A 16,697-nucleotide genomic window follows, 5' to 3' on the forward strand; every position below is an offset into this window, starting at 1 on the left:
CAGCGGCAATCCAATAGCAAACTGCCACGGGTAAATATTCACGGGTGAAGGACTGTGCTTATGGAGAGGAAGATGAGATGGTCACGGTGGTGTTTGACACAAACTTAGCGAAACTGCGAGAGAAAGTTTTAAGTGCCAGGACTAAGGTAACATTAAATAAAGCTATGGACATAGCACGAGATGGCACCAGCACAGCTGGGAACCTTCGATGCAAGTACACCGAGTGGCTCACGTGAACTGACGCAGTGCACAGATAAAAGCAACAGTTCCAAAAGCGCTGAACAAAACCGAATTACACAGTTGAAAAGGCAGCAAAAATATGAAGCGTCTGATAAGCATATTCATAAATGCAGCTACTGTGGAAACAAAGCACACGGTGGAAAAAGTCAATGTCCCGCTAAAGGAAGACAGTGTAAAAAAAACCCGTGCATGCAGTGTGTCAGGTCTCAGATAAAGAAAAAGACGAGCTGTTTATTGATGCAGTAAGAAACGAATCGATGAATGAAACCTGTCATCTTTACAACGATTGACAAACACGGAATGTAACTTGAACACAACACATCGCATAAATACGACCCTGATTGAAACAAATAATGATAATCAAATCCTTGATGACAGCAACATTCAATAACACTCACAAAACAATTACTGTATATTGACAATCATGTTACGCTATTTTAAAATGTTCCCTTTTCTTTTTCATAACTTCTACTTCTCCACTGCGATACGCGGGTATATATTTAAATGTATATATATACCCCTATCTACAGTACATACTCTTGCATAGACAAGTCACATGCTGTGGCTCAATTGTAGAGTCTTCGCCTCTAATGCCGACATTCGAGGTTCGATTCCCGAGAGTTGATGCACTGAGTATGTATGCGCTACTGATTCATTTTACCTTCGCATCTCCTTGGTTTGGGACGTATGAAAAAATATTAGGTTAACGCAGAATCATGTTACGTTATTTTTAAAATGTTTCCCTTTATTAGCACAAGCACAGCTGAGAAGCTTCGATGCATGTACTCCATAACGCTTAAAAATAACGCATTTAATCACACTTTCAATTCCAAGCAACGGGAACTTTTGTCAATGCATCATTTCCTGGTACATCCATTACACTGATGCACACATCACAGCTACAAAATGTTAGAGTCGGAATAAAGCGCTTCCTACGACTGATCATTTCGACTTCCGAAAGCCTTGATAAAAGCATGGTTTTGTGCACAATGAAAAGCAAGCAAAATTAGATGCATTACAGAAAGCAGACTTTGTGGCTCTTACTGGGGATCATTGGACTTCCGTGACCGTTAGTAATTCTAATTACATCTAATTACAAAATGTTCAATGATCACACTGTTTTAGCCTAATGTACAAAATAATTTTGGCTAAGATTACTCAGAGTTTAAAGGTGAAGCTGGTCAAATTACCTTTTATGTTTCTGACTTATTTTTTTAAGAAGAAAACTGCACTTTATGTTGAAATTTTGGTTATTATTATTTAAAGACAATACTATTCTGAAAATCTACTTAAAGTACTTAAACTACCACTTTATTTTTAAGTCTGCCCAATTTTAACCAGGGATGATATTTTTGTTTCTGTTTTGAATTCAAATGCAGTTTAAAGGCTTTTTTTTTTCAGAAATTAAAACGGCTTCAGTTTACAATATTCATGTACATGTCTATTATTTGATTCTGTCGCCCACTAAAACACTTTTAAATTAAAAAAAAACATTTATGATTTCGGGCAAATTTACGTGCGATTACATACGATTAATCAAGATTAATTCTTACACAGCCTCTAATTAATTGGATTAATTTTTTAATCGAGTCCCACCTAATATATATATATATGTGGATATATATATGTAGATTTGTATATATAAATGTGTATATACAGTATATATGTAGATATGTATATGTGTATATACAGTATGTATATATGTATGTGTGTATATGTATATATATATAACTGTGTATATATATGTGTATAGATGTATATATATATATATATTTATATATATATGCCAGCAACACTCATGACAATGACAAAACAATTACATTGTCAATCATGTTACGTTATTATTAAAATGTTTCCTTTTCTTTTTACTTCTCGCTGCCAATCGTAGGTATTTTGCTATATATATATATATATATATATATATATATATATATATATATATATACAGATATATACAGATATATATAAATATATATATATATATATAAATAGATAGATATGACAACAACACTCAATATCAATGACAAAACAATTACATTAACAATCATCTTACGTTATTTTTAAAATGTTTGCTTTTCATTTTCATAACTTCTTTAACACACTACTTCTCCGCTGCGAAGCGCGGGTATTTTGCTAGTATGTATATATATATAACTGTATATATATATGTGTATATATATATATATATATATATGTTTATATGTATATATATGTTTATATATGTGTCTGTGTGTGTGTATATATATATATATATATATATATATATATATATATATATATATATGCCAGCAACACTCATGACAATTACAAAACAATTACATTGTCAATCATGTTACGCTATTATTAAAATGTTTCCTTTTCTTTTTACTTCTCGCTGCCAATCGCAGCTATTTTGCTATATATATATATATATATATATAAATAGATAGATATGACAACAACACTCATATCAATGACAAAACAATTACATTAACAATCATCTTGCGTTATTTTTAAAATGTTTGCTTTTCTTTTTCATAACTTCTTTAACACACTACTTCTCCGCTGCGAAGCGCGGGTATTCTGCTAGTATTTTTATATTTTCAAAATTATTATCAAAACACACTTTGTACAAAGATGTGATGTTCTAAGAGTTTTTTTTTTGTTGTTCTTAGGTTTGCATGTGAGTTTACAATACAGTATACTGTATATTGCAAATGTGTATGCCAAAATACTTCCTTTTAATTAATTAAACTTTTTAACTCTTGGAGCAACCCTTTTGGTTGTTCTGGCTTAAGAGTACTTTGGTCTTCTTTTTAATTATTTCCATTTTGAATTTAAAATGTTTTATTACATTTTGATAGTTTATAATATATGAAAGTGTTATCTTTTTTAAGAATAACTATTAGGTATTAAATAATTTTACATTAATGTTTTTTTTTTAAATCAAGTGTTACTTAATAAAAAATAGTTATGGTTCTGCTTCAGGTAGCGGCTGTTGATCTACTTGTTCCTGGAATTGGAGAGCTCTGCGGCGGAAGCCTAAGGGAAGACCGTCTTTCCTTGCTACAATCCCGTTTAGAAATGTAAGAAAAGGCCCTGTGAAATTTTTTATTACTCAACTTTTTGACAAAACAATGGATTTTTTATTTTGTTTTGTTTTTTGCATTTGCTAACGAAAGCATAATAATTGGGTTTACTAACATATATTACCATCATAAGTTGCCTTCTTTGAATTGCATTCTTGCACTTCTATAAATAACATACAGTGGAAATATCTATGTTTGGGATATTTTTCTCTTTTATAATATAAAATATAAGCTAGAAGGAACATTGTCTGCCTGAATTTAGTGCAATTTGATTGCTTTCATTTGAAAAAAATACCCATAAAGATTTAAGTAACAGCTTCAGGATGAATGTTTTTAACCATATTTAAATATTGTTTACAATAAAATTTTCTTCCTCGTTTTCTTTCTTTATAATATCCTAGAAAATAACAAAATTAATATCTGATCAGTTTTCCGCCACTTGAAATAAAAATATGTCTGCAATATATATGTCTGTCTAATATAACATGTAGTAGTATAAATCCTGGAGTAATCATTGTATTAATTCAGCTCTGTATGGCATATGGTAAAATCCTGATTCTTTTTTTTAATAGGTTCTAGCCCTGTTAGTTCCAGTACTCCACCTGCTGTTTGCTGGGTTTCCTAAAGCAGCAGGTGTGCAGGTTACGTAAAAAATAAAGATGTAATCTTTTAACTGTATAATCAGCTGCACCTGCTTAACCTGTGACTCACTTTGTGTGTGTCTATGTGTGTTTGTTTTTTTTTTGAGAAACAGATTACATTAATGCTTCTCCCTTTGTGTTTTCATCTAGTAAAACCGACAATCAATACTAAAATAAGGCAGCAGAAATTCTGCAAAACTATCTGTCATAGCCAAAAAAAAAATAGATAGTAAATCTGAAAAAAGAAATACTGAATCAATTTACAATCTCTCAGAACTTTTTTTGCAAAAACATGTATTTAACTGTAATACCTTATGCTCATGTACTTCATGAATTATATGTTTATTTCAGCAATGAAATTCATAAATTACTGAATGATTTTAGTGGTCTTGGGAAATTGAGGGGCATCATACTGACTATATACAAAAATAAACAAAATTTCTTGCCTGTATCTGAAAAGGCATTAAGTATGAAAAAGACTAGACCATTATATTTTAAATTGAGTCATTATCTACTCATATGCTATAAAACACGAATAAAAAATGGTATTCCCCCAGGTAGGTTATTGCGTAGTGGTGGGGGTTTACTGTTTAAAATAAGTCACATTGAGCTTTAGGTCTGTGTAGACTGAACATTTTAAGTCAAAATATTAATGTGTGAAAGTCTTTGGGGCAAAAAGGCATCTTTTAACAACTTATGTTGTCTTTGCTTTTACAGTGTCCATATGCATAAAGCAAAAAGTTAAACCCACAAACATTCAACAATATATTTTGTCACTGTTAGTCTGAATATTAGCTTTTAGTTTAGAACAGTGGGATTTATCTCTCCAGTGATGACTGCAGTATAAATTATAAACATAAGAAAATTTCAAATCCACTTTAGTCTGTATGATTAGTTTGGTTAGCTGTTAAGTAAAGCTGACCCAATTTCACCCATTTTGTTCTAAAATAAGGTAAGGTAAACATTTTAACTTGTATTGTTGAATAAATTACTGCTGATACCTTTTCTGTGACGATGCACTTCTTAGTTTTTTTATATAAGGTACTTTTAATGTGTAGCTTGAAGAATTGTGTCAGATATTTTTAGTTTGGATAATAATGAAAATGTTCTTTAAATATGATATTATTTTGTCATTACCTTGTTTTTATGTATATTGTTTTTAAAAAGTATTTAGTTATTTTGGCACACATTTGTATATTTTGAAAAGTGTATTGAACCTATATTGTAATTGCTGTTGCCTAATAGATCACTGAGCTAAGTTTCTCTTCCTCTTTGTTATATAGTAAGTACTTTTTGTGTTTCATCAAATAAGATGTCTTTTATACAGCACATAAAGAACTACTTGTCCAACTCTGTTAGTTTGCTTGTTTTATCAGGAATCTGGATGGTGGAGTACCACTGATCTAAACAACTTGTTCTGTCTCATCTTATTGATGCTTCATTGGATCAAGATCTGGCAACTGGGGAAGGTCAGGTCAGGTTGGGGAGCATTCACTGGTACAGCACATTGCCTCACCCACCACATGATGAAACAGATTGGGATCCTGTTTGGCAACCCCCCAGGCAGATACGTGGTCCAGTTCCACTCTCCACAAATAGATAGATAGATAGATAGATAGATACATGCTTTATTAACCCCCAAGGGGAAATTCACATACTCCAGCAGCAGCATACTTATAAAAACAATATTAATTGAAGAGTGATAAAAACACAATGCAAGTTAAAAAAAATGCAAGGAGAGAATGCGAGGCTGGTATAACAGTCTATAATCTTGTGTAGTGTTAACGTTTACCCAAACCGAGGGGTGGAACTGAAGAGTCACATAGTGTGGGGGAGGAACGATCTCCTCAGTCTGTCAGTGGAGTAGGACAGTAACAGCAGTCTGTCGCTTAAGCTGCTCCTCTGTCTGGAGATAATACTGTTCAGTGGATGCAGTAGATTCTCCATGATTGACATGAGCTTGCTAAGTACCCATCGCTCTGCCTACTGTAGAGCATGCTTTCCTCACCAGTTTGTCCAGGCGTGAGGCGTCCCTCTTCTTTATTCTGCCTCCCCAGCAGACCACCGCATAGAAGAGTGCTCTCGCCACAACTGTCTGATAGAACATCTGCAGCATCTTATTGCAGATGTTGGAGGACACCAGCCTTCTGAATGACCCTCTATCTGCCGCAGCCAGGTATTACGTGGGCATTCCCTTGGCCTGGTCCTGCCACTTGAGAACTGATTTCAGCTACCACATTCCTGGAATATTCTAACTTGTTTCTGTCTATGTGGCAATTGACATTATCCTACTATAAATGTCCATTAAGAGAAGGGCACACTGCTGCATTGAAGGGATGTACCTGGTTGTCAGATATCTTGTTTCTTTGAAATGTTGCTCTGCTTATAATATATCTAGAAACCTTGTAGGTACCATAAAAACATACCCACACCATTCCATCACCACCACCACCACCACCACTACTAGTCTTGACTTTTTATATCTGTCAAGGTGGAACCTTTGTTGTTTTCAACATATTCTGGTCCTACCATCTTAGCAAATCAGCAAGAAGAGATATTTATGTGACCAGGCAATATTTGTTTCCTTATCCAGTTTTTCTACTTCAACATAACCACACCATGGGGCAGCTGCTACCGGATGTGTGATGACTCTTACATTCTGATATTCCTCCTTCTTTTAACACCACTGCTATACTTAGCTGCATGTTGCCTGGCAGTTATTCTGCACAAGTTGTTCCAGCCTTTTTTAGCCCCTTTCATCAATGTTTTATTTCCAATCACAATACCTCCTTCAAAAGGCAACTTTATGATCGGTTGAACCATTCCAGTACACAAATGACAGTAGGGTTACTGTTCTTGATACACACATTCTAGTATGCTTTATTTAAAACCCTATAATTATTCTTTATTGTACAATTGTATATTTTGAGATGCAGAACCATGCAGTTGTTTATTTCTTGTGTATGTTCTTTACATAGCATTATCTGTATATGTGTAGTTGTTGATGACTCAATCAGGTAGAAAAGCAGGTGTACTTAAAAAATAGTTGTTCTACTGTATGTATGTCGTCAGTATTATATGACAGTTCTATGGAGTGCTTATAAATATAATCTATACTAATAAAAGGCAAAGCCCTGACTGACTCACTCACTCACTCAATCACCACTATGCATGCTATATTTGACCTGGCATCCCTGACAGATTTGACTCTTGATTAAAAATTCTGATGAAATGTGACCTCCATTCTAACTGGTGCTTTTTACAGCCAGTTTCAAGTAATTTCCAGAAAGTTCCATTAATTTTAATATCTTTCTCTTCTAAACCAGAAACTCAAAGAACTTTGTTCAGCTTTCCTTTACATGTCTTGTTGAATTATTTCTCATGTTTGACCCCCTTAGCATTTTGTTTACCCCAGGAAAAATGAGCCAAAAACTTTGATCCTTTTTTCAACAAGAAAAAATGTTATGTATAAAAGAAATATGTAAATAACAAAAGTAAACACAAAAACAGTAGAAAAGCTATGTCTAGTGTACACTGCTGTACTTGTGCAGATTTAGTGCATGTCCTTTGTGTGATATATTTTGAGACAGTCACCAATACACAGCCCAGTGTTGTAATCAGGACAGTAGAAATGTGTTTCTTTGCACACCTTTCTTATATTTCTTCTGTTGCTTGCACTTCAGAGGGTAGAATATCAGTGTCTAATTTGCATGACCAACATGCCCCTTGTGCTATTGCAGGCTACCACAACACAAGTCTTAGTAATGTTTCCCCCTGACCATGCACACGTGTAAAAAATTGAAGAACTCAAAAAGTGCAGGTTCAGTTTAATCTGTAAGTAAGTCAGATTGTAAGTTAAGTCTGTACGTAGTACAATGAAATACTTACTTGAATGTCTAGTAATAGTGCCAGTGATATCAGCAGAAAGACACACACATAGATGAAAATACCATACACAAAATGCAATATATATATCTTTTCTAAGGTACCATCCAAATAATTTGTAGAGCAGAGCACATCAATATTTTTTCAGACATTGACTTTTTCCTTTTGAATATTGAAACCAATATTGTAGGATAATCATCTATTGGCTCGCTTTGCATCTCATAATTATTTGGCTGCTGGTTAAAGAAAAATAAAACAAGCATTCTGGATCTTAAAAGGCATGTCAAATAAAAATAAGCCAAAAGATGTCTGTTCTGTTAGCAGCAGTAATTGGTTACTAATGAAGAAAGCTGCTGGAACTGAAATCTGCAGCCCCTGTGGCATTCATTGATCTAAGTATGATATGGCAAATGTACAGTAGAGTATTATTTGTCATATAAAAATATAAAACCTCATATTCACTGATAAAATTAAAGTATTACTGTTTTTCTAACTTTATATTGTTCTTTGCAGGGCTGGTTTGTCAGATGTCTACCACTGGTAAGCATAAAGAAGTGTTCGAAAATGTTATCTTATTGTTGTAAATGTTTGGTACTTTATTTGCAAAGCATTTTCCTACTGCAACAGTATACCTTTATTTTTTTTACTTTACTTTAGTATCTAACCATTTTACCAACAGTATGCATGTGTGTGTGTGTATATATATATATATATATATATATATATATATATGTATGTATGTGTGTATGTATGTATGTGTGTATATATATATGTATGTGTGTATGTGTGTATATATATATATATATATGTATGTATATATATATATATATATATATATGTATGTATATATATATATATGTGTATGTATATATATATATATATATATATATATATATATTGTGAGCTGGAGGGTTAATCGCACCCCAAATAGATACAGACACCCCTGGGAAAACCACAAACCCTGAAACACTGACTACCACCCTCACACTGTTCCTTATCCTTGCACTATAAAGCGTAATACAAGCCTCGCGCGGTACTCCGTCAACTTATAAGCCTTGCAGCCTGTTAGTTTTGGAATTGATTGTTTGCTTTTATCTCTCTCTGCTCCTAGCGGAACTGTCATCTCTGACTTGTCATGGAGCACATTTAAGCTCATGTGTTTGCAGTGTTTGAATAAAAATCCTTCTTGTTTCTACGACCTCCTGTGTCTCTGTGCAAATCTGTGACCCAAGCGTGACAAGTGGTACCAGGAGTGGTTGCACAGATGGATGCCGCCAAGACTTATTTCAGAGGTCTAAAACTTATGCACTTAAAGACTGGAAACTAAACATGGATGACCCAATCCGCGCAAATTCAAGATTTGATACATAAAGTGCACTGCTGGTTTGAAGGAGACGTGATGGAAACAGTTGTCGTGAATATATTACTGGCCGGCATACCTGAAGTTCTTCGAGATGAATTTCTACGTCATGATATTAAATCATTAATGATTATGTCCAGACGATTAGAGGGTTCACAGTCCGCTTGGAGAAAGAGCGGTGGATTTCGTGCTTCGCAACCTGTGAACGAACGTCCAGGACATTCTCGTCGCTTCGATCGACAAGCTGCAGGACCTGAAAATCTAATGGGGTCAGGTAGGACCCCGGGAAATCCAGTCGTAGATGAGACGCCTGTTTCTGGGGAGACAGCGGGCCGAGAAAACCATGGACACTACAAAGCACGTCGACGTGGGCGTCAGAGGATATTTCGAAACGGAGCCGACTGTAGATGTTTCCGGTGTGATCAACTCGGCCATTTGGCAAGAGAATGTCGCTTGTCTCCAGCTCATTCAATGGAGATTGGACTGGCCGAGATTTGTTGCTCAACTATTACATATCCGGATGGAAAAGATGGCTTGTTGATCCCGGTGAAATTGGGGGACAGAGAAATCTCAGCATTGTTAGACTCGGAAGTGACCTTTGTATTGTGAGACGAGACTGTCTTAATGAACAATGCCTTAGAGACTGTGAGACTGTAAAAATACGCTGTGTACATGGTGATGTTAAAGATTATCAGACTTTACTTCTTCCTTTAACTTATAGGGGTCGCCACTTTAAGGTTTGGTCTGCCGTTTCAGACTCGTGCCTGTTGGCCATTACTCATAGGACGGAGAAATGCCCTTTTTCGAAACTGATTAATAAATGTAAGGGACCAGTAGTCCAGTCCACTAATGAACTTAGTGGGGGAGAAGAAGAAGAAACAAGACGAAGAACTGGTAGCGGCCGGGTAAAATCTAGAGCCCAACTTAGATATTGAACCCGATCTCTCCAGCGAGACGGAGGAGGTCACCCCCGACAATCTTCCAGAATGGGCTGGTCCTTCTACATCTTCCCAGATTGCAAACGCCTCGAACACAAACCGAGCGTTAACGAACAATCAGATTTTGTGCGTTTGCAGCATACTGATAGCTCATTAGAATATGCATTTAAACAGGCTCGCCCTGCTAATGACTCTTATTACCAAGAGCGTAATTCCGGGGGTGTGAAAACCCCACACTTTATAGAAAAGGACGGTTGCCTTTTCAGAGTGATCTCAGATCATTTGGAGGGGGAATTTATTGAACAACTGGTGGTACCTGAAGCACATAGGGAAACTGTTTTGCATCTGGCACATTCACACATCTTGGGGGGACCCTCGGTGCCGACAAAACTAGATTTTATTGGCTTAATATCGGAAAAGATGTTGAACGATTTTGTACTTCATGTCCAAACTACCAGATCGTCTCTGCTTATAAGCCTCCTCGGGCTCCCCTTTGTCCTATGCCCATATTGGAAGTTCCCTTTCAGCGTGTGGGATTAGATATTGTGGGACCATTACCTAAGACTAAGGATGGGTACCAATATTTGCTGGTGTTGGTTGATTATGTGACACGATATCCAGAAATGATTGCTGAAAAGGCCAACTCTTCGCTGTAGCCAAAGCACTATGTGAAACTTTTACTCGTATTGGTATCCCTAGAGAAATCTTAACTGATCAAGGCACACCTTTCACTTCTCGCGTGATGAAACAATTGTGTGACAGCTTTGCTATTAAGAAATTGAGTACTACTGTTTACCATCCTCAAACGAATGGTTTAACCGGCGATTTAACAAAACATTGAAACAGATGATCAGGCGAGTTGCTCATAATGATCCCACAACATGGAACACTGTCCTACCTTTTGTTTTGTGCGCGTGCGAGAATCACCACAGGCCACTGGCTTGAGTCCCTTCGAGTTGTTATTCGGCAGGCGCGCGGGCATCCTGGATGTGGTGCGTGAGGAATGGATAGGAAACGAGAGAGCAGTTCAAGGTCGAAGCTTTGCAGATCGACTAATTTCGTTGCAAGACAGAATTTCTATGCTTTCCTCTATTGCTGTGGAACACCAACAACGAGAACAGGAAACTCAGAAGCGTCTTTACGATAGCTGCATCAAGCTCCGTGAGTTCAAACCTGGCGATCGTGTTTTGGTACTGGTTCCCTCGGATCCACACAAATTCTTAGCTAAATGGCAGGGCCCGCCATTATTGAGGAGCGTATGAGTCCGTAAATTACAAGGTTAGAATACCAGGCGGCGCAAACCATTCCAGATTTTACACATTAACCTCTTGAAGGAATGGCACGACCGACAAGAGGTTAACACTTCCTTGGCTGCTGTTTCTCAGACCGATGTTACCATTGGTAACGATCTTACTGACACGCAAAAGACAGAACTGTTATCTTTGATAGAACGGAACACTGATGTCTTTTCAGATTTACCAGGCAAGACTAACATTACAAAACATAAAATTACCACTGCACCTGATGTTCACAGACAGATGCGGCCGTTCGGATACCGAAGCGGCAAATATTGTGCGAAGAGGTAAAAAGATGCTGGCACTGGGTGTAATTCGTGAAAGTAGAAGTGACTGGTGCAGCCCAGTCATATTAGTCCCAAAGCAAGACGGTTCGGTTCGGTTCTGTATCGATTTCAGACGCTTGAATAAGGTCTCTAAATTCGATGCTTATCCCATGCCCCGTGTCGATGAACTGTTGGAAAAACTGGGTCAGGCGAGCTATATCTCCACGCTAGATCTCACGAAAGGCTATTGGCAGGTGCCTTTAGAGGCTAGCAGTTGTGAGAAAACGGCATTTGCGACTCCTGACGGACTCTATGAATTTACAAGACTCCGTTTGGTCTTCACGGGCACCTCTAACTTTTCAGCGTATGATGGATCAGATCCTACGTCCTCATTCTGAATATTCGGGGGCATACCTTGACGGTGTGATTTTTAGCAATGATTGGAAAACACACTTAGAGCGGCTTCAAGCCGTTCTTGAAAGCTTGAGACAGGCTGGCCTTACTGCTAACCCTAAGAAATGTAAACTAGGCATGTCCGAGACTCATTACTTAGGCTATTCTATGGGCAAGGGTTTACTTAGGCCACAATTAAGGAAAATAGAAGAAATGCTTGTTTACCCGAGACCTGAGACACAGAAACAAGTACGCGCTTTCTGGGCTCGCTGGTTACTACAGAAAATTCATTCCAAATTTTGCACATAGAGCTGCTCCTCTTACAGAACTAACTAGAGGCAGAAAATCTCGTGGACAGAAAATTGCGAACGTTCTTTCAACGATTTAAAAAAAGCATTGTCTTCTTACCCAGTTCTAAGGAACCCGGATTTCACAAAAGATTTTATCTTGCAAACAGACGCGAGTGCATTTGGTGTGGGCAGTCCTGTCACAAATTTTTGATGGAGAAGAACATCCAATCACATATTTGAGTAGGAAATTACTTCCTAGGGAACGCAATTATTCTACAATTGAGAAAGAATGCTTGGCAATTAGGTGGGCTGTGGAAGCGCTTCGCTATTACTTGTGGGGACGAAACTTCACTTTGGTAACTGATCATGCTCCACTTCAGTGGTTGTACCGACAGAAAGATACAAACTCTCGTCTAATGAGATGGTTTCTGGGTTTACAACCTTATAGTTTCACAGTAAAGCACCGACCAGGTTCTGAACACATCAACGCAGACGTATTATCACGACTAAATGAACCTGGTACAGAGAGTCGCTTGATTCACAGGAATGTGAATAAAGCTGAGGGGGAGGGTGTGAGCTGGAGGGCTGATCGCACCCCAAATAGATACAGACGCCCCTGGGAAAACCACAAACCCTGAAACACTGACTACCCTCACATTGCTCCTTATCCTTGCACTATAACGCGTAATACAAGCCTCGCGCGGTACTCCGCCGACTTATAAGCCTTGCGCCTGTCAGTTTTGGAATTGATTGTTTGCTTTTATCTCTCTGCTCCTAGCGGAACTGTCATCTCTGACTTGTCATGGAGCACATTTAAGCTCATGTGTTTGCAGTGTTTGAATAAAAATCCTTCTTGTTTCTACGACCTCCTGTGTCTCTGTGCAAATCTGTGACCCAAGCGTGACAATATGTATGTGTATATATATATATATATATATATGCACACACATACAGTGGTACCTTACAGGACTTATACCAAACGAATTTTTCCCATAAGAAATAATGGGAAAATGATTAATTCGTTCCCATGAAAAAAAAATCCTATTGTTATTGGCATATTATACATTGATGGGGTTGTATAAAATAAATTAAACACTGCCTAATACTAAAATACATAAATACAAAAGCAATTAGATGAAATAAATGAAAATGACTTGTCCGATAACAATGAGTTTAATTTTACTGCACAACAAAGGAGAGCGTTACAGCTCTTCCAAAGGCGCCACTTCAGGCAAATGTGAAGCACTGCCGTTCTTCTTCTTCTGGCAGTCTTCAATCCAAATCCCTAAAGCAGATTCCATCCAGACTACTGCCTTATTGCATCCACTTACAACTCGTTTTGCACCCTGGTTAAAAGGACACTGCGGCCGTAGATCTTATATTCCTTTCCTACTTTTTAAATAAAAAGAATCATAGCCTTCAACAAGTCCAAAACGTTTACCTTTTCGGCAATCATTAACATCTTCCATTTGCACTTGGGCACGGCCCCTGAAGCAGTAGCAGATCGTTTTGGAGCCATAATGAAGGGCTTGATTATGCACAAAGATAAACACAAAAGAGCACAAAAGTTAACTCTTTACACAGCGAAACATGTTGATGCTGAATGAGCGAGACGAGACTTCCTGGTTAACACTGCATTCAGCACGCAGGAACTTAACTGCCTTCTCTGATTGGTTAGCTTCTCAGTCATCCGCCAATAGCGTCCCTTATATGAAATCAACTGGGCAAACCAACTGAGAAAGTATGTACAGGAAGTAAAAAGACACATTGACCACAGAACCCGCGAAGCAGCGAAAAATCCACGTTATATATTTAGTTATGCTTTCATATAAAATCCACAATAGAGTGAAGCTACGAAAGTCGAAGCGCGATATAGTGAGGGATTACTGTACAGGTTAAAACTTTTTTTTTGAAGGCGCTACCGTATACCACACGTGTTGTTCTAGCACACGAGTCATATTCCAAACAAAGGTCGTATACCAAGCAAAATATTTTGCCTCTAAACAGGACGATACCAAGTTGGACTTATTCCAAAGCAGACGATACCGAGGTACCACTGTGTATATATATATATATATATATATATATATATATATATATATAGTGAAAGAATGAGTCTCAACACACTGGAAAGGTTTGGGGCAGCCATCTGTATATTGTCCCTGGCTGCAAAAGGTTTAAAGAAAACAAGAGGATGGTCTTTGTTTGAGTTTCCAGATTGTACTGAACTGGTTTGGAAAGATGGAGGTTTTGATGTCATTTGACCGGAACAGGAAAGGATGTCAGTTTGGGCACTGGAACAGGAAGTGATGTCAGTCTGGGTGCTGGAACAGGAAGTGACGTTAAATCAGGAAGATTTCCCTATATTTGGTCTGCAGAGATAACAGAAGTAGGTTTAGAGCACCCCGCCCCACCTGGCCTGGTGGGTAATTACCTCCACTTGGTCAACTCAGCATACAGTGGAACCTCGGTTCACGACCATAATTCGTTCCAAACCTCTGGTCGTAAACTGATTTGATCGAGAACCGAATCAATTTCCCCCATAGGATTGTATGTAAATACAATTAATCCATTCCAGACCGTACGAACTGTATGTAAATATATAATTTTTTTAAAGATTAAGCACAAATGTAGTTAATTACACCATCGAATGCACAGTGTAATAGTAAACTAATGTAAAAACTATGAATAACACTGACACAAAACACCTAGGCTCCCTGCTCAGCTGCACGCACAGGTTCGTTCTCTCTCAGCAGCAGGCGCCCCCTCTCTCTCTCTCAGCAGCACGCACCCTGTCACTCTCTCTCTCTCTCTCTCTCTCTCTGTCTCTCTCAGCAGCACACACCCTCTCTCTCTCTCTCTCTCTCTCAGCAGCACGCTCTCTCTCTCCCCCTCGCTGTAACATTGCAGCAGTTTGCGCTATAGCCTTGCAAGCCGATTGCTGTATAAACACCTTATTTTAATGAGTTTTAAGCACGGGTGGGAAGGAACATTTGAACAAATCCGAACTTTATTTAAAAACCAACCACAAGCAACCAACAAAATAACATTACAGGTGTTTGCGCTATAGCCTTGGAACCGATCGCTGTATAAACACTTTTTTTTTAAGAACGGGAAAAAAAAATGAACATTTAAAAAAGTGAAAAGTAACACTGCAACAATTCACGCTACAAACCAAAAAATTAACTTTTGAAAAATCCGTAATACAAAAACTAACCATAAACCACCAAAAAAACTAACCTTGCATGAGTCGAGTTCTGGCATGAAGTAAGGAGGAACTTGGTGGAGAGGAGGTTACAGTTTTAAGGGAGTGTGGCTCCGCGATGGAGGGATGTTTTCCTTCAGGTGTTTTCTGTTGTGTGATTTCTTGGGTTTCTGGTGTTTTTAGCTGTTTAGCTGGTTGGAGCGAAAGCCTCATGCAGCCATTCCAAAAACAAAGTCCTTGTGACCCAACCCTTCATGTTTGACCTCCATATCACTGACAGTCTGGCTTTGTTTACATTGTGCTGCTTGAAAGCACGAGGGTTCTCAAATTGGTAAATGAATAAACTGGTAAACAGTTTTTCCACGTCTTCCAGCACTTGAGGTCTCTGCCTGGTTAACACTGTAACTCCTTTTGCAACATCAGCTGCTTTAATAGATTCTATCTGCTTTAGAATAGTCGAAATCATAGGTTTTGACTTCTTGTACTTGGCGGCAAGATCAGTAACACGAATGCCACGCCCAATACTTTTCAATAATTTCTTTCTTTACTTCGATTTCAATTTTCTGCAAAACTTTCTTCTCACCACTCTTCACTTGCTTAGAAGCCATGGCTAACTGCAAAAGTACACGAAATACAGTAGAGTACAAACAGATCACAGATAAAGCACGCACGTCTGACTGAGAGCAATGAACAGGAAGCAGCTCAACACGTGCTTAAATACAGTAATCGGCGTGTACAAACCGGAAGGGAAATGAAATAGAGCACAAAGAGTTCACAGCGAAAGCATGCACGCATGTCTGCCACACGTGCAGAAATCATCAGCATGCACAAACCGAAAGGGAAACTGGCTTGTTCGTATACCGAGTGTGTGGTCGTGAGCTGAGGCCAAAGTTTGCCAAACTTTTTGGCCGTAAACCGAGTTGTACGTGTACCGAAACGTTCGTGAACCGAGGTTCCACTGTGTGTGTGTATATATATATATATATATATTAGGGCAGGGAATTGCTTAAAAAATTAAGTAAGGACTCAGCAGGGAATAGTCTCAAAACATGTGAACCAACAGAACAGGTTCCTTATTACATTGTTAACATTTGGAGTCTTGACCTGGTTACAGTT

General features: G+C 37.8%; 1 protein-coding gene across 1 annotated transcript in view; it reads left to right on the forward strand.

The window, feature by feature from the left end:
* nars2 (asparaginyl-tRNA synthetase 2, mitochondrial) overlaps window positions 1-16,697 on the forward strand; it is a 105,334-nt gene that overhangs the window by 77,573 nt on the left and 11,064 nt on the right. Inside the window, exons 12-13 of the mRNA XM_039744321.1 lie at window positions 3,208-3,305; window positions 8,348-8,374. Of these exons, the coding sequence (XP_039600255.1) occupies window positions 3,208-3,305; window positions 8,348-8,374 (125 nt within the window). The remainder of the gene's footprint in view (window positions 1-3,207; window positions 3,306-8,347; window positions 8,375-16,697) is intronic.

Source organism: Polypterus senegalus, chromosome 2 (assembly GCF_016835505.1).
Source record: "Polypterus senegalus isolate Bchr_013 chromosome 2, ASM1683550v1, whole genome shotgun sequence".
Lineage (NCBI taxonomy): Eukaryota > Metazoa > Chordata > Cladistia > Polypteriformes > Polypteridae > Polypterus > Polypterus senegalus.